We start from the raw sequence: 21,762 nt of genomic DNA, 5'->3' as shown, positions 1-21,762 counted from the left end.
CTCCCTTAAGACATTTGTCGTGAGCTTTAAAGATGCGGCATGGAGAGGCCCCTGGTCATTTATAGTAATGTCACGTGAGATCGCGTTCTATGCGGAGGAGATTGCAGGTACTTGATTTCATTCATGGTTACTCCAATCAGTGAAAGAGACCCTCATCATGCTGTAAGCATGAACTAACGCGTAACACCATCAAGGCGAAGTGAGCCTGAACAGACAACACAACAGGAACTCTTGAGCGTCATTGATAGTGACAGTGCACACAGTGGGTTTACCTGATGGTCCACCATCCAGTGGGGATAGGAGAAGAGGGGCGGATCTACGGCTTGGCCCAAACAGTCGCTAAACCATTTACCCCTGCCTGTTTGCATGTTCCGCTTGGGTGTCAACAACAACCACCACCTTTCTCTCGTGCAACAGGGTAGGGCCTGCTCGCGTTACAATAACACAGCCGTCGCCCGATATACAAAATGGCCCTTACGCCGAGCAAAAGGCTCGCCCGGCCTTCGCTTCATAATACTATCTCCTCTCCAAATCTTGCGCTCGGTGCCAGCACATCCTCTCTCGCCCATCGCAAAGCAAGTCTCCAAGCACTTACAGGAGGTCCGACCACACCAACGAACAGGATGGGGGCTGACGGACAGGATATCGAAGTTGGCGACACGGTAGACGTTCCGGGAGGCATGCATGGCACAGTCAAGTTCGTTGGTGCTGTTGCTGGGAAGAAAGGTGTTTTCGCAGGTGTAGAATTGAGCGGAGAGTTCGCTTCCCGCGGAAAGAATGACGGTGATGTGGACGGGTAAGTAGATGACACATCAGATACGGAATCTTGTCATCCAATTTACGGGAGCGCAGCTAACTGGTCACAACAATAGTAAGAGATACTTTGTAACCTCAATTCCCGGCGCAGGTATCTTTCTGCCTGTACATCGAGCCACACGGCGAGCTTCTCTCACGGACTCGTTTCCGCCGACACCCACTACGCCTTCCTATGCAAACTTCAGTATATCAACCACCGAAAAGCCCAGTTACAGTCCTCCGACCCCATCCGTACCAAAATTCTCCCAATCAGTAGGTCCTGGAGCCCGGGCACCTAGCCCTGTGTTCAAACCGAAAGGCAGGCCTTCACTTCCTCGTCCAGAGTCTCCTTTCCGAAAGCAACCACATTTGGCGCCTACCCCGGGTAGACAAGCACCAACGACACCTGGTGGATTCTCTAAGAGCGCTATAGGTCCGCCGAGATTCAACAGCCCAGGCCCACGAGCTCCGGCCTTTCAGAAACCACGCACGCCCGGTCCATCGCGCCCATACTCTAGGAACAACTCGCGACTGGGTCAGCATGATACCATTGATGAGGACGGGGAGTCAACCCCCATTGCACGTGGAAGCAACGGATCGGTTGCGGGACCCAAATCCCGCCGCCCAATGTCTGCGCAGAATGAAGAGGAGATTCAGCGGCTGAAGACACTTCTGGAAGAGAGGGACAAGCAGCTGGGTGCACAGGCAGCATCTCTGGCAGAGATGGAAGCGAGCTTGGCTGAAATTCAGAACCTCATGCCGGAAGATGGATTGGATCTTGGCCGTTCGCATGATAGCGGTGAATTCAACGACGTCGCCCAACTACGCGCTGTTCTCCGTGAGAAGAACGATAAGATCGCCTTGCTCACGGCTGAATTCGACAATCATCGAGCCGATTTCCGAAGCACTATCGATACACTTGAACTAGCCAGCACTGAGACTGAACGTGTATACGAGCGCAAGGTGGAGGAGCTTCAGAATGAGATCCGAGAACTCCATGAGCGTGGGGAGGATGTCGAAAGCGTAGCGAACCAGTTGAAGCAGCTCGAAGAACTTGTGCAGGAGCTTGAAGAAGGCCTTGAGGATGCCAGGAGAGGCGAAGCGGAGGCTCGTGGTGAGGTAGAGTTTCTCCGTGGTGAGGTGGAACGAGGACGATCAGAGCTTCGGCGAGAGCGCGAGAAGGCTGCAGCAGCTCTAAAGGGTGCCGGTGCAATGGTGACCAGCCCACTGAGTCCTGGATCACGAGACATCGAACAGAGAGACGACGAAATCAGAGGTCTTAAGGCCATCATCCATTCCCTCAGCTCTGGGCCAGATGAACATAGCCGGTCGCCAAAGCCGCCCCACGCATCAGCTGCGGATGCCGACGAACTCAAGGCCGCCCAAGCGGATGCCGATCGCCTAGAACGCGAGAAAGAAGAGCTGAGAGGGCTTGTGGAGCGCAAAGCTTATAGAGAAGAGGAGCTTGAACGAGAAATCGAGAAATTGAAGAAGCAGATTGGAGCACCAGAGCAACGGGAGAGTGTCATCAGCAACACAACCGAACGTACGGTTTTGCAGGATAAGAGGTCATCTGGTCGTGATTCTAAAGGTACGGTCCTGAGCTGGAGAGAATCGCCGGAGAACAAACGCCGTGAGGCACCTGCCGCACTGGAACCCATGCTTGAGTCAGACGGACGTTCATCAGCAGATGGAAGTGTTCTGTGGTGCGAGATCTGTGAGACTGGCGGCCATGACATCCTTAACTGCTCTGCCATGGGTGGTGATGGAGTTTCCAAGCCACAAGAGCAACCCAAGAACCATCAGAAAGAAGTCGCTCTTGAAGCTCCGCGGGAATTGTCTGTTGCTGCTGAGCGACCTGCTGCTCTTACTCCAACAAAGGCTCCAGGCAACGCACCATCTGCACCTCTGCCTATGCCTTTGGACACTTCTCTTGTTCCACCAAAGGGTTCAGCTGTAGCGGATCCAGACAAGTGGTGTGCCCTCTGCGAAAGCGAGGGTCACGACGTGACGGCCTGTCCAAATGAGGATGCTTTTTGAGTTACATACTGTGTTGCGCGATGATATCCATGAGCGTTCCTTTTGAGACGCAGACTGACCGCATCTGTGTTTTTGTCATTTAATTACCACTGATCTAATATGAACAACATTTGTCTAACAAGATATCTGTCCAAAACTAGACATCAATTAGGGCGTTGCAATTCAGTGACAGAATGAGATTATTGCTTCAATGTGAAATGATTCAATGGGAAACAGCGAGCGAACACCAGGACCATTCACTTCTACAACATTGCTGTGAAACATGCCTGGAGAAGCACTGTGGGATTCTAGTGCTTCTGATGTTTTCAAGCCCCTATAATGCCAGTGTTCCTAAGCATTGTGCTCGATCAACGCTACTAGATCGCCTTCATAACTCATTGATTTATGTAGTTCGTTCTGCTATGTTCCATGTGTTGTATGTACCCTTAGGAAAGCCGTGCGCCGGACAACGGATGAATACAGCCGGCGACGAATCTTCCGACCCCAGACTTTGGACGCCCTTTACGGTCATTTGACGAACTGTGGGTTCCGTTGCGACACCGTATACCGTATACCGTCTACCGACCATTCGCCATCTTCCCTAGTCATGAAATTTTACAAGTCTGCGGGGTATAGAATGAGAAGGGCCAAGATTGTGGGGACCGCAATTTGTGATGCAATGGAAAATCGGTGACTGAGAACTGAGATTGATCTAATTCCTCTGATTTCCTGAAGTCAGTTTGAGTTTGAGAGGCTCACTTGCTGCGTAAAAACGTCAAGTGCATTGCTTCTAGACGTTGACAACTGCACGCTCTTGCCGGTCAGGAAGCTGAGTTCGCGATTCCTGCAATTGACGGAAGGAGATCGGATATGGCCACGGACAATTCAGTAGAGGTTCCGGACGTTGACGTTGATTTGCCATCGGTAAGGTTCTTCATTCCCGTGCTCGTACCAATACCAAAGGCCTGATCGATATTCAATCCAAGTGCGACGGATGTCGGAAGCGCAAGTTACGATGTTCTCGGGAATGGCCGACGTGCGCACACTGCAGGCGACTGGGTACGTTCATCTTAATATGTCTTGCTTAAGCTAATCCAACCAAACAAAAGCCTCCGAATGCACATACGAGTACCAGAGAAAGAAACCGGGCCTCAAAGGCGGCGCCGTCGATGCTCTGAGCCGTCGTGTTGGTATGTACATGCACTCAATGATATTCCGAGTGAAACGGAAGAGATAGCAGCGCTGAATATATCACAGAAGCTTTGGAGAAATTTGTCTTTGAAGCCCCGGAGAGGGTTAGTTCGATATCCACAACTAGTGAAGCATCTGAGCATCCTGTTCCAAATGTTGCTGCTATATCCAATAACACCCCCGATTTGGGTGGGATTCTATCCGTGCTAACTCAGGAAATACGTCACCTCAATTCCAGCCTGTCTACACCTTCCGCAAGAACAACGCATTCGGATACGTCTTCGCCATCCGTTGTTTATGATACTATTCAACAAGAAGCGCATACTTTGCAATCACAACGTCCAAGGAAAAGAGCGCGTGTGAATGGCCATAGTTGTCAAATCCCTTCTGAAGACTACAACATTAACCCTCATCCGCTTCTTTCAAGACTCGATTTCATTGAACTGTTGTTAGACGCATACTTTGCAAACGTACATCCGTGGATTCCTATTTTGCACGAAACAAGGTTTCGAAGTAAACTTGCTGACCGAAAGTATCTTGATCAATCCTTGATTATTCTCCATGCGATTCTTGTATCCGCCTTGAGGTTAATTGAGAAGAGCCCCTTGGTCCCGATTGTCGACATTCAGGATGAAGTTAGGAGATCAAGAGCCTACATCACGTTCAACGCGATGAGTGATTTGACGGTAGAGAATCTGCAAGCTCTTGTAATCATTGCCTTTATCGACGTGAGTGGCCAATCGTGGTTTTTCTTTCTTCTCTTAAGTCTCACCCTTAATGTTTACCACCCTTTTGCAATACGAAAGTCGATTAGAATTCAATGCTAACATTGGCGATGCAGATTGGTCAAGGCGAAACGACCAAAGCCTGGTCATCCATTGGATCTCTCGCAAGAACCGTTCAATATCTCCACCTCAGTGTAGAAGAGACGAATCTTGTTAAACCTGCTGCGTTACTATCAAACCTTCCCTCTTTACAACCCCCATGTGACTGGATAGAAGAAGAAGAGCGCAGAAGACTTTTTTGGAACGTCTTTGTCCTCGATAGGTATGATTCACGACTGTTGGAGGCCAATGTTCTCTATTCGGTAGCGCTGACTTTCTTTGAGGTTTTGCTCCATCACTACTGGGTATGACTATTCGCCGTCCCTCTGATGCTGTCAATGCCAAACCAACTAATCCTGTATTCAGATGGAACGTTAGTCTCACTGCGGATGATGTCTGCAGAAGATTACCCATCGATGGGGGCCTTTGGAAAAGAAACCAGTCGGCAGTGACACCGTACCTTGGAATCTGGGATCATTCTGCTGCGAAAATTGGCCATACGATCACTTACCTCCCCTCGAAGTACGATGAGATAAAGAGGTTTTCCGAATCGAATTCTTTTGACCGGAATAGTACAACGAATAGCACAGGAGATCGTCAAAATAACGCCGCCGATTCCTCGGGCATGTCCAACATTGGCGCTTTCGCATACTATATAGAGTCGGTTGAGTCACTAAGCCGCATTAACACCTACTTCATCCAACAAAAAGTCGATTTGACAAATCGACAAGAAGTTTCGAGTTGGCTGACACGGTTCAAGGAGTTGGACCTCCGTCTGGTCCAGTAAGCATATATGCTGTATCTATACTACTTGTGGGCCACATCAAGCTAACAAAGGTCGATGCAGCTGGAAAATGTTCTTGCCACAACGATGGAAGAGCCCAAACAATAATCCGGCTAGTCAGGTTACAAGCACTGCTATGGATCCTAACATGACCCTAGCACATATCACCCATAACATGTCGTCCATTCTACTACATCAACGAATCGGATACCCGAGCGACGATCTATTGCATTTGAATTTACCTAGTGCATGCAGTGCGGATACTTGCTTTGTAGCAGCGACGGAAACTGCTAACATTACAACCAAGTATCTAAACTATGCCCCCGCGAGACTGGTCTTTGCACCACATTTTGCTGTCTGCATCTTTGTCAGTGCAAAGGTTCTTCTATGTCAGTATACATCATATCCTCGCTTCGTGCTGGACTTGTCGAGCCCATCGAGTACCACTAACCAAATGACAGTACATTCAATACACTACAAGATGGATCTTGCACTAGAATTTTGGATACTCATTGAGGCCTTGGAGGCGATGAGCTCAAGATGGATTGGCCCTGTGATTCAAGTGGAACCCGACACGATCCCTTTCGCTCGCTCTTTAGCGATGCAGTTAAGGCAGCTTCACAGCCTTTGTATGAAGGACCCAGGAAACCACGCTTTGGCTTCCTTCAATCAGGTATCTCCGCGAATTGGGCATGATTATAGGGCCACATTAGCGCCATATGGCCCAATGAGACAGTATCGAGAGGGTGAAAACAATACTACACATACCGGTGTCCGATTAAACCCCATGGAGCCGATAGGCCTCGACTACTCAAACTCATCCCCCAACTTTTCATTCGGGGTAGATTCTCAGCAGCATTCGCCACCGATCAGGCGCAATTCCCAGGTTCCTATCATGGACACAGCAACGGACGAGCTTTCGCTAATTTCTCAAGGCTTCATGGACCAGCATTTTCTGGAAATGAACCGCATTATCAATTTTGACGACTTTATGTTTAATACTGAAGATACTGGATTTTCTGGCATTAGTAGCATGTAAAATCAGTCGTAATCAGATGTATAATAGTATGTTAAATCTATCCATGAGGGCTGAACTTGAACGATTATGATTGTCTGCATAGTTTCTATGATTTTCGAGCTTTGAATCCCCGCTCAAATATCCAAGATGATATGGTCCACTTCTTCATCGTGTTCTACGGGACCAAAATTTACCTGCGGTTGATCAAGCCATCTTTCCACCAGCGATTTTCCTGAAAGCTGTCTTCCACCATTTGCCTCACTTGAGATAGCGAAGACTTTTGTCAACAATGTCAGTTCAACACCACTTGACAAGTTACGAATCGAGTGTTCAATCACTGGACTGAGTGTGCGAGGTGCTGCTAAATTTGTGTTCGCTTCCGGTTTAATGATCGAGATAGAAGTGGATGAGTCGCTGCAAGTCGGTTCCGCAGTTGCGACGCCGGACGCCCCTGCGGTGGAGAAAATTACTGCGCCGTTTCCTTCTTTGTATATGCCCTCCGATACTCCCAACTGTGCATCCTTTCCCAATTCATTCAGCGTGACGGTGGGAATCAACCTTCCGTCGATCCGTCGACGACCTGCAATGGAAAACCCTCCCTCCAGAGTATGTAGTGCCTCCAGGTTTCGATGAATCTTAATTCTATGCACCCTCAAGTGCCAATCGGGCCACCTATCTGATGGTGGTATCAAAGTCGTAGTGACGGACACCTGACGATCAGCCCATGGATACCATTGCGCCGATGCTACAGTAATGCTCTCCGGAACAGAGCCCCTGATAGAAGCGGTGGATATGATAGCGTCGGTGCAAGTCTGCTTGGTTGCCCACTTCTCATGGTCATCCCTACTGAGGAGAAGGGAGTTTTCCGGCGCAAGTTGGCCCGCTACGATATTTCCCACTGAGAGGGAGAAAGTGAAAGATGACGAGTAAGCAAACTTGCAAAACTTCGCGTTAGCATTCTTGAAGGGCCGGGTGAGGTACTGCGATGGGTTGAGAAGAAAGTGGTGGTTCCCAGAAGCATGATTGCACACAATCTGCCGCGGAGCAGGGAGATAGGAGACGGAGGGATATGTTGATGATTTCGGGTATGCGCTCTCAGCTTCAGTCCAGAAGACATTCCCACTTGCTAGTGCCACAACGACAAATGACTTAAGAGCCCAGTATACGGATTGTGGCGAGTTATAATCTTCACTCATGAACATGTTCCTAGGGTACATATTAGTAAAACCCTCTGGCTCTTATATACATAAGCAGAGATGCAGTAGCTGACGTACGGATAAAGCCATCCAATGTTGAGTGTTCCGTCCGTGGAAAATATATCTTCTGAGCGGTCCCTCCACCATCTCAGATGCCTCAAAAGATAACCCCTGACTGCACCAGGCTTATCGAGAGGCGGCGGAAGGTTGTTGACTTCAGCTAATGCTAACGCGGCAAAGAATCCAGCACACGCAAATCGGTACGTCAAGGATCGACCAAAAGGAATTGCAGCACCTGAGAATGGTTATCTAACTTGCAAGCACTGAGAAGCATGATGATTTTCTTACCACTCTCATCAAAATATCTACAAAATTGGCTTCCAAAGTCTCTGGCTTGCTGCCGATACTTTCCCGCCCGTTCAGCATCTAAGTCTGACGCAAACTTCACATACAGCAGCTGGCTGAATTGAATCGCAAAGCTTCCAGAGTAGTAGTCGGCCTGACGGGACCAAAATCGCTGGTTCCTCTTTCCTGTCTCCCGGAACACCTGTGCGTCCGTGGCCAAAACTTCTTCAGCATCGGGCCAGATACCATCACTTGACCAACCGTCCTGCAGATACATGGAGTCAAGCAACTCAAGATCCTTTTCCATCTGCGTGCGAAGCTTTTGTGAATCAGCACCGCAGACTTTGATCAACGCGATACTGGACATGACGCGAAACCAGAGCCAGTTGGAAGTGTGAATATCTTTGCCCTGAAGGCCATGAAGCCATTCGATGACATTGCTCTTGGTCTTCCCATCAAGGCGATCCCACAACACCTCGCGCGGAATGGCAAGAAGTCCAAATGAAATCATCTCAGCTTCCACCATTCTCTGATCCTTGTCCGATATAGCACCCCAGTACTCGGGATGCTCAGGATCGGTGCCTGCCACAAAGCCATCGAGCCATGGTTTCAAAACCTCATCGACTGACTCTCCAGCGTGGAGTAAGGCTGCAACAACAAACAGTGGGCGTGCGAAGCCCTCGAGCTGAGCAGCGGTTTCGTCGAAGTGTGTACCAATGGTGACAGGTATACGGACGCGCGCCCGTGCAGGAGAAAAGTAAGGTAGCAATGGAGTGATGAGTGCGCGGCTCGCCCGAACAACATCATCGCGCGACTCAAGCGGATTATCGGAGAATCCCGACAATGGAGGCATTGCTGTGTTCCTACAGTGCGACGTTGCTTGAGCAAGATATTGGGAAACAGATATACATGTTGCCATATGCCACTAAAGTGGGTTCTTCCTCAAGGTGCATCGGAAAGCGGACGATTGTCAAATCCGACCCAGCAAAGCCATGCCATTGAAGAAGCCGCGAAGCGAACATTGAACTGAAGACTACCTAATGTGACAAGGTGCTACCTATATCTCTTTTCCATAACAAGACCATGATTGATACAGAAACCATGACGCAGACCGCAGCCAACGGCGTCTGCAAAATTGGCGCCATCACCAACGGCCATTTCCCTTTGATCAAGCCGTACATCAACGGGGGTTCCCGACCCGAAGAAATTTCAAGGAACACAATAACAAATACTGAAAAAGCGGATTCAAATCAAGAGTGGCATGTTTTGACTAAACGTCTCTCCAAAGAACTATACTCCGAAAACATCACCGCGAATGTCTTGCGCGTGGCAGACTTGCTTCTCACGAATAATGCACGTCTTCACAATTTATAATATCGCCCTAAACTAACAAAGGTCGTAGGATCCTCCTGAATCATACCCAGAGCTCGTTCCTCAGTCGGGCGAGAAAGAGGGTGAATATCGCTGTCGACCCATCGATTTCTGGACCTGTGGGTTCTTTCCTGGCAGCATCTACGCGCTTCTTGAACGGGCTACAAAGCATCCCAAGAGCATGCACCATGCAGACAACAGACTGTTGCTCTCCCAAGTCCGCGATACGCTGGGTCTACTAGGCGTGAAATGGTCGGAGCCCCTTCACCGCATGGCGCACAGGACAGATACTCATGATTTGGGCTTCATGATCATGCCACACATGCGGGCTCGCTGGGAGCTCTTTCACGATCAGAAAGCACTCGACAGCATCCGCACTGCCGCTGTTAGCCTCTACTCGCGGTTTGACGCTCGTGTAGGCGCTATCCGTTCCTGGGATCACCTCACCTGGCAGCGAGGTGTTGATATCCGTGACAAACAAGAGAATTTCCTCGTCATCATCGACTCCTTGTGCAACCTCGATCTTCTCTTCTACGCAGCTGAACACACGGGTTACGAGTTTTTGTCTGCGGCAGCCGTCATTCACGCCAAAAAACTGATCAAGTCTCACCTTCGAAAAGAATCCGTCACGAGGAATTCATACAATGGGGATCTTTACAGCACCTGCCATGTCGCGAACTTTCAGCCCTCAACGGGGGAGGTGAAAGAGATCCGAACAGCTCAAGGGTATGCTCCTGACTCCACGTGGTCTCGTGGTCAGGCATGGGCTATCCTGGGCTATGCTCAGACATACAATTGGACTGGAGATGAAGTTTTCCTCGAAGCTGCCTGTGGGCTTGCAGAGTACTTCCTGTTGCGGCTGGAGAATGCGCCAGCTTGCGTTGAGATTGACCTAGCAAGCGGCGCGAACGATGAAGCCAAGGCTGGAAGATATGTGCCTTTATGGGACTTTGATGCGCCTATCGAAGACCCGTCCTCTCCTTTACGGGATGTTTCAGCTGGAGTGGTAGCTGCGAATGGCCTTCTCTTACTTTCGCAAACACTGACTTCACTTGGGCGTCATGACCAAGCCAAAGACTATATGAAAAACGCATTGAGAATTGTCGATGATACCATACGTCTGACGTTATCAAAAGAGCGAGTACGTCTCGAATCTGTGCCCAATGGCCTTGCCTCCGCAGCTGCATGCGAACCTAATCAAAAAGTCTTTGAAGCCATACTTAGGAGTTCCACGGTGACTTGGAATGACCAGAGTCGGAGTGCTAGCGCAGACCACGGTCTTGTATATGCTGATTACTATCTTATTGAATTTGGTAATAAACTGCTGCAGCTTGGCTATGCTAGTCTCTGATGGTAAAAGAAGTAGACTCCAAGGGAGCTCAACGTTGATTCATATACTTCACATAGAAATCGAATAGAGTATTGATGAAATTTTGACATTATCTGTGAATCGTTCACAACATAGCTCTTTCTTTAGAACCGTGGCCATTAGTAGCATACAAAGGAGTAGAGTGATTGCTGACTATGTTGTCCTACTACAAATGCAATCCATATGATGACTTTGGCGGATGGATACGGAGGAATACATCCGTGGTATAGGCAAGCTGTCACGCATTTCGCGAAGCATACGACCTGGTAATGATCTAAGCGTACATTGTGCTATTCCAATGATCTGGATCCGCAACTGCGCTCGCTGCTGGAGTGATCTAGACCGGACAATGGATCTGGAAGAATCACCGGGCGGTAGCTCGTCCGGTAAATACGGTTCCTGAGTCCATGTGTAGCGTTGGCGACGGCGACGGCGATCTCCGAGCGCTGGGTAAGAGTGTGTGCCAGTCATGGACAGAGTCCGATGTAAAGATTGGCCAGCCTTGACTATGGTAGTAGCGCTCCTTTCGAACGCTATTATTTGATGTGATTTATTGATTCTGTTTCATTCGAATAGACAAACACACAAGTCTTCACTGGTAGAACAAGAGAGAAACTAACGAATGAGCATCTAGCCAATAGTTGCTAGCAATATGATGGAATTTATGGGCCCCATAGCACACTGTCAATGCATGTGGTCCTGAAAGTGCTTGTTACGGGCAGGTGAATACGTCTAGAGGCCTATTGAGATGTCGTCGGGTGTCGGCCAAACCCTCGCCTTCATCATTCGTCCGCGACTAAGGCAACCGGGTTGCCCCAAAACCGAATCCAGACCTACTGGGATACCCCGTACCCAAGAACCGGAATGCGGGGATCTTTTCGGTCGTAGTTCCCCAATCTGAAAGCGGTTCTTCTTCCAAGCCCCATGGGGTGCATGGGGTGAGCGTGTCTATGTATGCCTACTTCGTATGTCAGTATCAGTGCGAAGAATCTGGGGTTGTATATAGACTCTCATGCCTCCAACCTCCATGGGTATCTATCCCTGACCCTTCAGATCATCTGGTTACCTTTGAGTGCCTCGAGAAGTAACGACAATCTGCTCCAAAGTGCACTCTCTCTTCCATCTCGAGACAGTGCTTCATTCACGATGCAACAATCCAGGCCAGAAGACAAGTCCCCCAACGAAATCAACCATGTCGAAACTCGAGGTGACGATGTAATTCAGGGGAAGGAGGCGGTTGCCGATGCCGCATCCAAAGGTCAGGCCTTGACTGGATACGAGACCCTCACTGGAAAGGAGACTGCGATGAAGTTCAAGTGGTGCACCTTCTTCGCTTTTCTTGCCGCATTTGCGGCCGGAGCAGATGGATATCAGATCGGGTTCGTCTCTCGGGTCACCATCTTTGATCCCCTACCTTATACCATGACACTGACCCGTCTCTTTTCCTAGTTTGAACGCTGGAATTCTCGCAAACCCGGGCTTTGTTGCACAGTTTGCCACCAAAACCACGGCAAAAGGAAAACCGGCCCTTGACTCCAACATCATAGCTGCCTGGGGAACCATCCTTCCAGTTGGACAAATCATCGCCCAGCTTTTCCTACCATTCATCGCAGCTCCGTACGGACGCAAGGTGTCCTTCTACATCTGTTGGCTGATTCTCACAGCGAGTATAGTTGGTGAGAGCTTTGCTCGACGCTGGGAGCATTGGCTGGTAGCGAAGATGTTGGCTGGAATGGGACTTGGGTGTTTGCAGGTCACCCTTCCTGCGTACATTTCAGAAATCTCCCCCAACCGCATTCGCGGTTCCGTTCTCATGACATATAATATGTGGTGGACTATTGGAACCTTCTTTGCTTACTTGGCCATGGAGGTCTTATCGAAGAAGGATAAAAATGACTGGCTGACTCCTGTCTACACTCAATGGGGTCACATTGGTCTCATGGGTATTATTTTCCTCGTGCTGCCAGAGTCCCCTGCTTGGGCTGTTACCAGAGGAAAACTCGACACAGCCAAGAAGGCGCTCACTCGACTTTACAAGAATGTCGAGGATTTCAACATCGACCAGCAGGTCGAAGTCCTGGTTTTGCTGACCGAGCATGAAGCGGAAGTGGCTAAGATTCAAAAGCGAGAGAAGTGGTACGCCATCTTCCGTGGTACTGATAGACTCCGCACTATTTGTGCTCTCTGGACTATTACATCGCAACAGTTTACTGGTTTGGTCTTGTTTTCCACCTTCGGCGCCTACTTCTTCCAGCAAGCAGGTGTGGGTGACCCGTTCCAGATCAAAGTTATCGTTCTTGGTATCAAGCTAGTAGCTGCTGTTTTCGTCGTTTACTACGCCGATACTGTTGGAAGACGGTGGATCAGTTGCGGTGGTACCACTTCCATGTGGGCCGCCAGTCTGATAGTTGGCATCTTGTGTGTGGTTCCCCGAACGAAAGCTGTGAACTACATCACCATTCTCTTCGCTGTCATCTGGAGTAAGTCCTCTATCACCGTTATACAACTCTTCTTTAGCTTTCCTCTACTGTGCTGACATTCTCCTCAACCAGACATTGGTTTGACTATGACTGGTGCCACTGGATGGGGTTTCATTGGCGAAGTATCCTCTCAACGACTTCGACCTTACACCTCTGGAGCTGCAGGCGCGGTCAATGGGATTGTTAATGTTGTCATGAATCAATTGGTCCCGCACATGGTGAATGCGAATGAATGGAATTGGGGTCTTAAGGCTGGCTTCTTTTATGCCGGAATTGGTCTGCCCTTTGCTATTGGATGTTGGTTCATCGTTCCCGAAACTGCACAGTAAGTTATTCTTTTGGAGTATTTCTACTTATGCACTGTGCTAATGTTATCTTCAAGACGTTCTGCTGCTGAGCTGGATGAACTCTTCGAGCGCAAGATTGCCCCTCGTCGATTCGGCAAGACGGAGACTGCTACTCAACGAGCTGTGGCTGCCAACAACATGACAAACTAGTTCCCCTTTTATGAATATTGGCCGTCTCGAACTGGCTACATCATATTATTAAAGATCCAGGGTGATCAGGGTGACCTGCCTACCCTCCGTATACGCAATCATTATGTATGTTACTCCTAACTCCCCTTAATTTTCATTATATATTACGCATATCGTGCAATATATATGATATCCCCCTCTAGATGTAGTGACTTGAAGCCTGTTAGAGTATCTGACATCCTGTGAGCTGGCTTAACCGCAACTCCTACTATGAAGTTCTCCTTAAATGCCTAAATCTCTATTTGAACGTCTGACAACCTCTTCCCCTTCCACCAAACCTCCGTGTCTCCAACCGTCTCGCCCCGTTTGCGGGAGTGGCACTATTCGTACACTGAAGGGAAGGTTCGTAGACCTCAAACTCAGATATAATCAGCTCAAGCGACTCAGCCCTATAGTAGCCTACAATACACAAGAAAGGGACTCAATGTATTTATGAAGATTGGCCTCTGCATTTGTGTGTTGGCGGGAGTGGCAGTCGCGATCTGCCGCTCTCCCCACCTTCCAGTATTATAATTAGTCAACAACTTTCAACTCTGCATTATGTTTTTCTGCACTCTGTTTTCATCTTGCAAGCTTGTACCTATCGCGTCACTCGTTCTTTGTGCTCTGCCTATACTGCTCATTACTGTAACCCCCCCTTTTGCCCATGATGTCCGATGCGGAGTTCTTCGCGATGCTCTGCCACCCACTATTGTTATGATCACCACCCAAGCACCGTTGTATCCAGTAAATAATATTATGGCATTTAGTATTTAAATGTGATAGCAATATTGCGAAGCCTTAAGAAGTGTTTCTACTATAATGTTATTCAGCCCTGTGAAGTGTCTCTGTAGTCAATTAAATAGCCTCACGAGCCTTCCTAGGACTATTTCCGACTTCCCCCTTACGCTGAGAGCCGAGCTCCACATCGTTGTTGATTGTTCTATCTTCCATCCGTTTTGTTACACTCATGATCGAACTTAAAGACGCAAATTTCATCGCGGAAGAAATGCTGCCGCGGTGTTTCTTCCGCATTCGCCCCGGACGAAGTGCCGCCACTTTTCTTCCTCCGCCGCCCGACGCTGTATTTACCTTCGTGGCTTGGACAGCTTGGAATTGGAATTGGAATTGGAATTCAGCTACGAGCGTATTCCACTTTAATGTACTGAAGGTAATGGGTGATTACCCCCTATCAAAACTGTGCTCTACTGAAGGCCAAAGATGTAACTTGAGGGTACTTTTCAGATTGTTGGTAAATGATAGAAAACCAAGATGGCAAGTACCTATAGAAGCCCGTCTTCATATCATGCTCGAGACCATCACACTACCTTACTATTTCACCCGATGATTGGATGGCCCTGAAAAGGTTATGTGTCTATTTCATCGTTCCTGAAATAAGCTCGAAATGTGCCCCTGGACCACCAGCCTACTTGGGGAAGCTGTGGTTCCCAAGATCTGGGGTAGCTGTGATCTGGGGCAATACTGGGGTGAGCCAAACCGCTTTTGCAACATCTCCCCGCTGACTGGATCAAAATACGGAGCAATCAATCCATTATAGGATATAGCACCTCATGCAACGATTTATTGCTCATGTAAAGGAGTCGATATCAGGGGGGGTGAAGATGGGACGCTGGTGATAACCACCGTCTATAAATTTGCCCCGATTTCCACCTTGTAAAGACCAGAACATTCAACTCGTGGTTCTCCATTGTCTACCTGGGTATTATTGTCTATCATGCGCTGCTCCGCCATCTCCTTGGTCCTCGCCGCTTTTATTGGCGTTGCCCAAGCCATTCCACAAAGTCAAGGTGAATCATCGAAACCACCACCACCCCCACCCCCGGAGCCCGTTCAGGTAATTGAACTGCCTCTTCCACCTGTTTCCGACAGTACCACGGGCGCTTGTACGCTCAAAATCAATGCCAAAGGCACAGGATGTATCAACAGGCCACTCGGAACTTTTCATGCAGGTGGATTTACTCCAGATGACAAACATGTTGTCGTGAACGTGCAATATGTCGGAGCTCCACCCGCCCCAGACCCAGCGAGCATCTACAATGGCGAGCATCTCATTTTGGTAAAGACAGACGGAACCAAATTTGGGAATGGAGATCCTTGGAAGTGTTTGAGCTGCGGAGTGCCTGCGGAAAACGCTCGATCTGTACAGCAAGACAAATCATATCCACATGTCTTCCGGAATGGAAGGAAAGCGATATGGGGACTCAATATCCTGGAGTGCGGCGGCGCCAATCTGGAAAGTGAGAGCTGCAAGCCGGAAAACACGTACATCTATCCACTTTATTGGCCTAATACGGTTGATGGTGCCGGTCCTGGAGGAGTTCCTCGTGAGCTTAGAGTTCACCCTGACGACAATCATCTCGGGTTCAGTTCGTTCACGAATTTCAATGGCCAGCTAGGCCAGATTGCCTACCTCGGTCTCTTAAAGTTTAACCCCATCCCTGTATCCGGCGACACTCGCGATCCGCGCTACGATATTGTCGACGTCGACGTTCTGTTTGACCCGAAAGGAAAGGGCATCATTTCCGCCGATGGTACGAAATTGATTATCAACAATGAGGCTATCAATGTAGGAGAGCTTCGAGGATTCAGCGGGACAGGAGACGAAGTTACCTGCATTGGTGGCAGTGTTGAGGCTAACAATATGGATGTTTTTGCTGTTCATCTCAAAACTGGAGCTGTACGTCGCCTTACGAGCCATCCGGAGTACGTGGATCCTGTTGCTTTCTCTGCCGATAACAAATGGATTGTTGTTATGGATACCCGAGGCTCGAACCGCCTCATGTGGGCAGCGGCTATGCGAGGCATTCCACCTCTGGCGGATATGGTGACCGCGGCTGCTACGGCAGCATCGCGCAACAACCTTCAACGGCGATTTTTTCAACCAATCCTCCTCGATGGTTTCGGTGACCGGGATCCGTATTATGGACAGAGACTCAACCCACACGACGACAAACCTGAAAGCATTGGTGACCCAAACTGGAATGGCCGGGCTGACCCTGCCTTTAGCTATGATGGCACCAAGATTGTGTATTGGCAGGCTCTCGTTGTAAGTCCGTCTTGCGGTGGAGGCAACCCTCTTCCATGCCCTGCTTCCACAGCTCAGGGAGGTCGGGAGTACCGCCTCATGCTCGCCACGCTTTCAAGTCGTAAGGCTCAGAAAGTGCCCAAAGTCTTCGATATCGGCAAAGGCGTTCCGTGGGCGGTACGCTACAGACCTGGCGATGCTTTGCCCCGTCGTGAGGGTTTGAAAACTGGAGAATATACATTGAAAGGGCAGGTATCAGGGAGTGCTGAGGTTTCTATTACAGCAGCACCCACTGGGGCTATTCTCCATGTAGCCGCCACTTACGTGAACTTCAATAGCGATGGGAAACATACTATCAATGGTTATGAGAACATCACAAATATCCCGGATCCCCAAAATCGCTACAAGACTGAACTGATTTGGTTTTCTGATCTTGTTGGCACAGGTGCTTCTACGTCGACCAAGAAATCAACCGAAGGAGGGTTTAAGCTCAATATTGAGCTCATGGTAAACAACTTTCAGGCTACTGGGAAATTGATTTCGACCGTGGATGGAGTTTCTTACGAGCCGCCTGCCAACGGGACTTGAGTGAATGACCAGCGGTCCAGGACCAACCCTTAGGGTGTATATACATGCGTGGAGAACATGGAGATACTGTGAATTATGAAGCTGTAATAACGATAGTAATAATCCAATAAAAGTGTTTGAATTAAAAAACAGAAAGCTTATTGTATTAAGGGGTCGTCTATACGTGGAGTTGATTCCTATTCCATTGAAAGCCGTACGAATTCTATTCCTATTGTTCCAGGTACAATAGGTACCTAATATTAGGCACACCGGGACAATATAAAGGCGTTAGGCAGCAAACCCGTTTCTGCCAAGTCAAACCGGGATGCGTTGAAGTGCTAACCCAGTATAGTTAAGCGTAACGCGGTCAACCGTCACTTCTACTAAGCTAGGAAACTGTCCCAACTTCTGGACTTCTAAACTCTCTTCTTCCAGTAGTGAAGGCCAAAGGTCAATCGAGGGTAGAAGGTGCGATTTCAGACACCATCTTTCTCTGCTATCGTTTCTTGAATCACTCACTAATTTGGTCACAGGCATACCCGAACTCAAGCCCCGCGCAACTTTACGCAGCGATTTTCTACGGTCTTGCGACTTTCTCAGTCATCGATCTACCTTCGCCATCTGCCACTGTAACTCGACATAATCCGCCCTATTCCCCCAATACCTTACGACCTTCACACTTTTATGTCCAAGATGCCCGCCCCCACCGGCCCGCGCAGAGGGGGCGGCATTCGCAAACACCAGAGGCGCGACCGCGATGGCGATCTAGTGATGGGCGCGACCCCTGCTCCAAGAACAACACCTAAGCAATCGCATAGTGCCAATCTCACTGAATTGCGAGTGACGGGCTGGACGGACAAGGCGGAGGTCCAGCGGGTCATTCAATTCCTGGAGCGACATGCCGCGAAGCGAAGCTCAAATGCTTCAAAGAATGGCCCTTCGAATATCATTAAGCGTACCCGTGTTTTTGGAGATGTCCTTCACATATTTGTTCGATCGGACGACGTCGCCGCTTTTGGGAAAATCAATGGCTTCTCTTTCGCATCCACACATGGAAGCCAAAAGCTCTCTATCTCCGGAAGCGGTATCACATCTCGCGATGGTGCATCGACTGAGCAAGCGACCTCGAGCGACGGAAACAAAGTTGAGCACATGAAACAGACGATTGAAGTATTGAGAGGCTTTCTTTCGAGGCGGTACGACGCCGACGCGAAACTACTAAACCTGTCAACTATCACCAGCGACGAGGAGGTTCGTAAGCTGGGCATGTTCGAGACCAAATCTACACAAACGAAGTTCATCCCAGTCCTAATGAAGCTTTGCGATGAGCAACTACCCACGGCCGAAGCAAAGCGCGATGCCATCCACAGCATTACGGTCAGCAACAACGATCTTACCAATCTTACATTGGTTTCCGACCTATCTCGAGTTCTGCCTGACACCAAAAATCTCGATTTGTCAGGAAACAAAATCGAAAACACAAAGGATCTCTGGCTGTGGAAAAACAAATTCCGTCGCCTTGAACACCTTGTTCTGACAAACAATCCCCTGGAAACATCACAGCCCAATTGGGAACAGGAAGTCATTGCATGGTATCCACGGCTTCGCCTCCTGAACGGCCGTGAAGTCCGCACGGAAGCTCAGATTGCGCTTTTAGACGCACCCAAACAAACCCCTCGCCCATCGAACGTAAACATTTGGCTCGACGAGGGAAAAGTTGGCGAGAATTTCTTGCTCGAATTCTTCCCTGGCTTCGACACCGATCGTAATGCCGCCTTACAAAAGTTCTATGACAACAATTCTACATTCAGTCTAAGTGTCAACGCAAGGGCTAGAGGTGGAGCAGGAAACCAGCACGAGAAGACGCCTTGGGACTCATACCTACCGCAAAGCAGGAATCTTAAATTCATATCCGGAAAACGAACACGGTTTCAACGCAGGAGTCGGGGATTAGATCAGATCCAGAAGGCCTGGACGGCCATGCCTCCCACAAGACATCCACCCCTCGGCCCTCCAAATTACAGCATGGACTGTCAGCCACAACCTGGTGTGCCCGATCCCTCCGGCCAATATCCAAGAGGCGTCACCGGCCTAATGATCACGATCCACGGAGAGTACGAGGAGCACCGGACTGCCAAAGGTGCAGACGAAGTCGTCCGAAGAGCTTTTGATCGTACGTTTGTGCTTGGACCCGGAGGCCCTGCAGGCGTACGAGTCGTTAGCGATATGCTTTCCCTCAGAGCTGCAGGCGGAACCCCAGCCTGGGTACTCAAACCCAAGGAAGAAGCGATGGTTGCCCAGGTTCGCCAGGCTACGAAATTGAAGGCGGAGATGGCTGTGGAGTGCCTCAAGGCAGGGAACTGGGATATGGATGCAGCGGCACAGATATTCAATGCCCAGAAGGACCAATTACCGCCAGAGGCATTTGACCCTTAGGCGGGTTCGTCAAGGAAGCGGGAAGCTTTCTACGAGATTTACATGACCAAAAGGACTGCACAAAAAGGAATTGTAGCAATTACATTTCAAACACGGGAATGCCGAGCAAGGCTCGTCCGGAACAGCCTGGATAATTTCAGGAACTGGGTAGCATTAGAAGTTGATATTACAGATACCCAAATACATAAATTTCTACTTCATCTGAGCTTTCTTTTAGATTCGTTAGACCTCGAGCAGAAGATTGAATGCTAACATAACGTGACGAAAATGTAGTGGGAATTTGTTTCAATTTACAAAAACTTCGTCGTCAATTGACTCAAGGACATTGTATTTAGTTTCCCGACAGAAACGGACAAGTTATTCAGTGAAATGACTGATTGTAGAGTGAACGTGTGAGTGTGAGGTGAACCGTGTGTCACTTGCAGTAAACAGCTCTCATTTGGTATCGATACCCCGCCCCCACTTCGAGTAAATAGCGGCGTCGGAACATCAAACTGCTACCTACGAGGCGACCGCAACATACAGTCCAGGAACACCTCACGTATACCGATACCCCACATTACCGTTACTTACCTAGAGTGAGAGTTTCGTGCTCCACTGATAATCGAGATGGCGGAATCAGTCCCCAAACAGATAACTTACTGCGGAGGTGAGAAATAGCAACTACAACATTTTCTCGACAGTAGACTAACAACGAGCAGTCTGCAGCTTACCGCCTGAAGTAGGTCGAACTTTGGTATACTTGAAACTCGAAACTAGCTAACAAGATTTGTTTCGATTGTAGTACTGCGAATTCGGTGGTACTGTTAAGAAATGCGAAGATTGGCTCAAAGAGCATCATCCGAGTCTACACGGAAAGCTCTACTCACAAGGTCCGACCCTCTACGTTCCCCCTTCCTTCTATGCATGCAAGAAAGCCTAGGACTAACACATATCGACATCCACAGAGGCCATTGAGCAAAACCTCTCCACCCTCTCCCTCGAAGCCCAGAAACGCGCCGAAAAGGACTCCCAGAAGAAGGCGGCCAAAGCCGCCGCCTCGGAGGCTCGCGCCCAGGAGCAGCGCGACAACTCCAAGGTCCTCATCAAGCGGATCGAGAGGAACAAGCGCAAATACGTGACCGCCGTTCAGGGGCTCGAGGCCTTCGGCCTCGACATCAAGAAGGTGGCCAAGGACTTCGGCAAGAAGTTTGCGACGGGCAGTAGCGTGACGAAGATTCCAGGAGGTGGGGAGGAGATCACGGTGCAGGGCGACTTGAGCGACGACATCTATGACTACGTGGTGGAGACTTACAAGGACATCCCGGAGGACAATGTCGAGTGTATAGAGGACAAGAAGAAGAAGGCTGCCGGATGAGGTGTGGCTACTTTCGCCTGAATGATGGGAGGGGATATACGGTGGCCAGCGAGCCGACATTGGCCTGAAGAGCGAGAACGCCAGCGCAGCAGAGGCTACGAGATATGAGCATGAGATGAACCACGGAGAAATATGATGGAATGGGCTCAGGAAACGCAAGGATTCTAGCCATTCGAAGCATTTGAAGGCCCTAAATGGGAAAAGATTGTGTTGCGGAGCTCAATGTCTTCTCCATTCTCCGATCATTCAAGGCTCGGAGTGAGTGGAAGAAAATACATTGGCTCTTATTCATCATTAGCTGGCAAGACTAGACAAACAAATTATGAGAACAAGAAAGAACATTTGAGGATTTTAGTCGTGACTTTTTGCTCTTCGTATACGGTCAAACCAGCTAACACGTCATTGACGAATAAACGATCCGATAACTATTTGCCTCGGGCCATTGACAT

At 49.2% G+C, this 21,762-nt stretch overlaps 8 protein-coding genes across 8 annotated transcripts; 7 read left to right on the top strand and 1 right to left on the bottom strand.

Annotated features, from left to right (window-relative positions):
* Positions 1 to 623: 623 nt before the first annotated feature.
* Positions 624 to 2,835, top strand: BU24DRAFT_350128 (uncharacterized protein; the record flags this gene model as incomplete). The annotated part of the gene is made up of 2 exons (XM_033523629.1): positions 624 to 796; positions 873 to 2,835. The coding sequence occupies 2 exons, from the start codon at positions 624 to 626 to the stop codon at positions 2,833 to 2,835; spliced, it is 2,136 nt and encodes a 711-aa protein (XP_033381500.1).
* A 532-nt stretch (positions 2,836 to 3,367) lies between these two features.
* Positions 3,368 to 6,656, top strand: BU24DRAFT_493704 (uncharacterized protein). The gene is made up of 9 exons (XM_033533993.1): positions 3,368 to 3,738; positions 3,801 to 3,873; positions 3,924 to 4,004; positions 4,072 to 4,733; positions 4,847 to 5,052; positions 5,114 to 5,134; positions 5,196 to 5,612; positions 5,677 to 6,002; positions 6,075 to 6,656. The coding sequence occupies exons 1-9, from the start codon at positions 3,685 to 3,687 to the stop codon at positions 6,650 to 6,652; spliced, it is 2,418 nt and encodes an 805-aa protein (XP_033381499.1). The 5' UTR covers positions 3,368 to 3,684; the 3' UTR covers positions 6,653 to 6,656.
* A 109-nt stretch (positions 6,657 to 6,765) lies between these two features.
* On the bottom strand, positions 6,766 to 9,085 carry BU24DRAFT_493703 (uncharacterized protein; the record flags this gene model as incomplete). The annotated part of the gene is made up of 3 exons (XM_033533992.1): positions 8,176 to 9,085; positions 7,906 to 8,122; positions 6,766 to 7,837 (listed from the first exon to the last, which is right to left on the bottom strand). Exons 1-3 carry the CDS (start codon positions 9,023 to 9,025, stop codon positions 6,766 to 6,768), a joined length of 2,139 nt encoding a protein of 712 aa, XP_033381498.1. The 5' UTR covers positions 9,026 to 9,085.
* A 188-nt stretch (positions 9,086 to 9,273) lies between these two features.
* On the top strand, positions 9,274 to 10,894 carry BU24DRAFT_493702 (glycoside hydrolase family 88 protein; the record flags this gene model as incomplete). The annotated part of the gene is made up of 2 exons (XM_033533991.1): positions 9,274 to 9,498; positions 9,575 to 10,894. The coding sequence occupies 2 exons, from the start codon at positions 9,274 to 9,276 to the stop codon at positions 10,892 to 10,894; spliced, it is 1,545 nt and encodes a 514-aa protein (XP_033381497.1).
* A 1,164-nt stretch (positions 10,895 to 12,058) lies between these two features.
* On the top strand, positions 12,059 to 13,889 carry BU24DRAFT_482879 (hexose transporter; the record flags this gene model as incomplete). The annotated part of the gene is made up of 4 exons (XM_033533265.1): positions 12,059 to 12,291; positions 12,362 to 13,392; positions 13,465 to 13,717; positions 13,775 to 13,889. 4 exons carry the CDS (start codon positions 12,059 to 12,061, stop codon positions 13,887 to 13,889), a joined length of 1,632 nt encoding a protein of 543 aa, XP_033381496.1.
* A 1,533-nt stretch (positions 13,890 to 15,422) lies between these two features.
* Positions 15,423 to 17,758, top strand: BU24DRAFT_231398 (saponin hydrolase precursor). Its single transcript, XM_033522174.1, has one exon. The coding sequence runs from the start codon at positions 15,643 to 15,645 to the stop codon at positions 17,539 to 17,541; it is 1,899 nt and encodes a 632-aa protein (XP_033381495.1). The 5' UTR covers positions 15,423 to 15,642; the 3' UTR covers positions 17,542 to 17,758.
* Positions 17,759 to 17,949: 191 nt separating this feature from the next.
* Positions 17,950 to 20,146, top strand: BU24DRAFT_393699 (NTF2-like protein). Its single transcript, XM_033525204.1, has 2 exons — positions 17,950 to 17,988; positions 18,054 to 20,146. The coding sequence occupies exon 2, from the start codon at positions 18,205 to 18,207 to the stop codon at positions 19,954 to 19,956; it is 1,752 nt and encodes a 583-aa protein (XP_033381494.1). The 5' UTR covers positions 17,950 to 17,988; positions 18,054 to 18,204; the 3' UTR covers positions 19,957 to 20,146.
* Positions 20,147 to 20,468: 322 nt separating this feature from the next.
* BU24DRAFT_424160 (RNA binding protein-like protein Tma22) lies at positions 20,469 to 21,660 on the top strand. The gene is made up of 4 exons (XM_033528434.1): positions 20,469 to 20,605; positions 20,658 to 20,677; positions 20,741 to 20,828; positions 20,904 to 21,660. The coding sequence occupies exons 1-4, from the start codon at positions 20,566 to 20,568 to the stop codon at positions 21,311 to 21,313; spliced, it is 558 nt and encodes a 185-aa protein (XP_033381493.1). The 5' UTR covers positions 20,469 to 20,565; the 3' UTR covers positions 21,314 to 21,660.
* Positions 21,661 to 21,762: the final 102 nt, after the last annotated feature.

This window comes from Aaosphaeria arxii (assembly GCF_010015735.1).
Source record: "Aaosphaeria arxii CBS 175.79 unplaced genomic scaffold BU24scaffold_6, whole genome shotgun sequence".
NCBI classification, from domain to species: Eukaryota; Fungi; Ascomycota; class Dothideomycetes; order Pleosporales; genus Aaosphaeria; species Aaosphaeria arxii.
The sequence above is the reverse complement of the archived record's forward strand: the minus strand, read 5'-3'. Positions and strand labels throughout refer to the sequence as shown.

What these genes read in the sequence shown, in the direction of transcription:
- BU24DRAFT_493704 (XM_033533993.1), top strand. Translation starts at nt 3,685, where the DNA reads ATGGCCACGGACAATTCAGTAGAGGTTCCGGACGTTGACGTTGATTTG. An exon ending in AACGTCTTTGTCCTCGATAG is followed by an intron (nt 5,053 to 5,113) that starts GTATGATTCACG and finishes ACTTTCTTTGAG; the next exon opens with GTTTTGCTCCATCACTACTG. An exon ending in CAGTGCAAAGGTTCTTCTAT is followed by an intron (nt 6,003 to 6,074) that starts GTCAGTATACAT and finishes ACCAAATGACAG; the next exon opens with TACATTCAATACACTACAAG.
- BU24DRAFT_231398 (XM_033522174.1), top strand. Translation starts at nt 15,643, where the DNA reads ATGCGCTGCTCCGCCATCTCCTTGGTCCTCGCCGCTTTTATTGGCGTT.
- BU24DRAFT_393699 (XM_033525204.1), top strand. Translation starts at nt 18,205, where the DNA reads ATGTCCAAGATGCCCGCCCCCACCGGCCCGCGCAGAGGGGGCGGCATT.
- BU24DRAFT_424160 (XM_033528434.1), top strand. Translation starts at nt 20,566, where the DNA reads ATGGCGGAATCAGTCCCCAAACAGATAACTTACTGCGGAG. An exon ending in TCTGCAGCTTACCGCCTGAA is followed by an intron (nt 20,678 to 20,740) that starts GTAGGTCGAACT and finishes TTTCGATTGTAG; the next exon opens with TACTGCGAATTCGGTGGTAC. An exon ending in CGGAAAGCTCTACTCACAAG is followed by an intron (nt 20,829 to 20,903) that starts GTCCGACCCTCT and finishes CGACATCCACAG; the next exon opens with AGGCCATTGAGCAAAACCTC.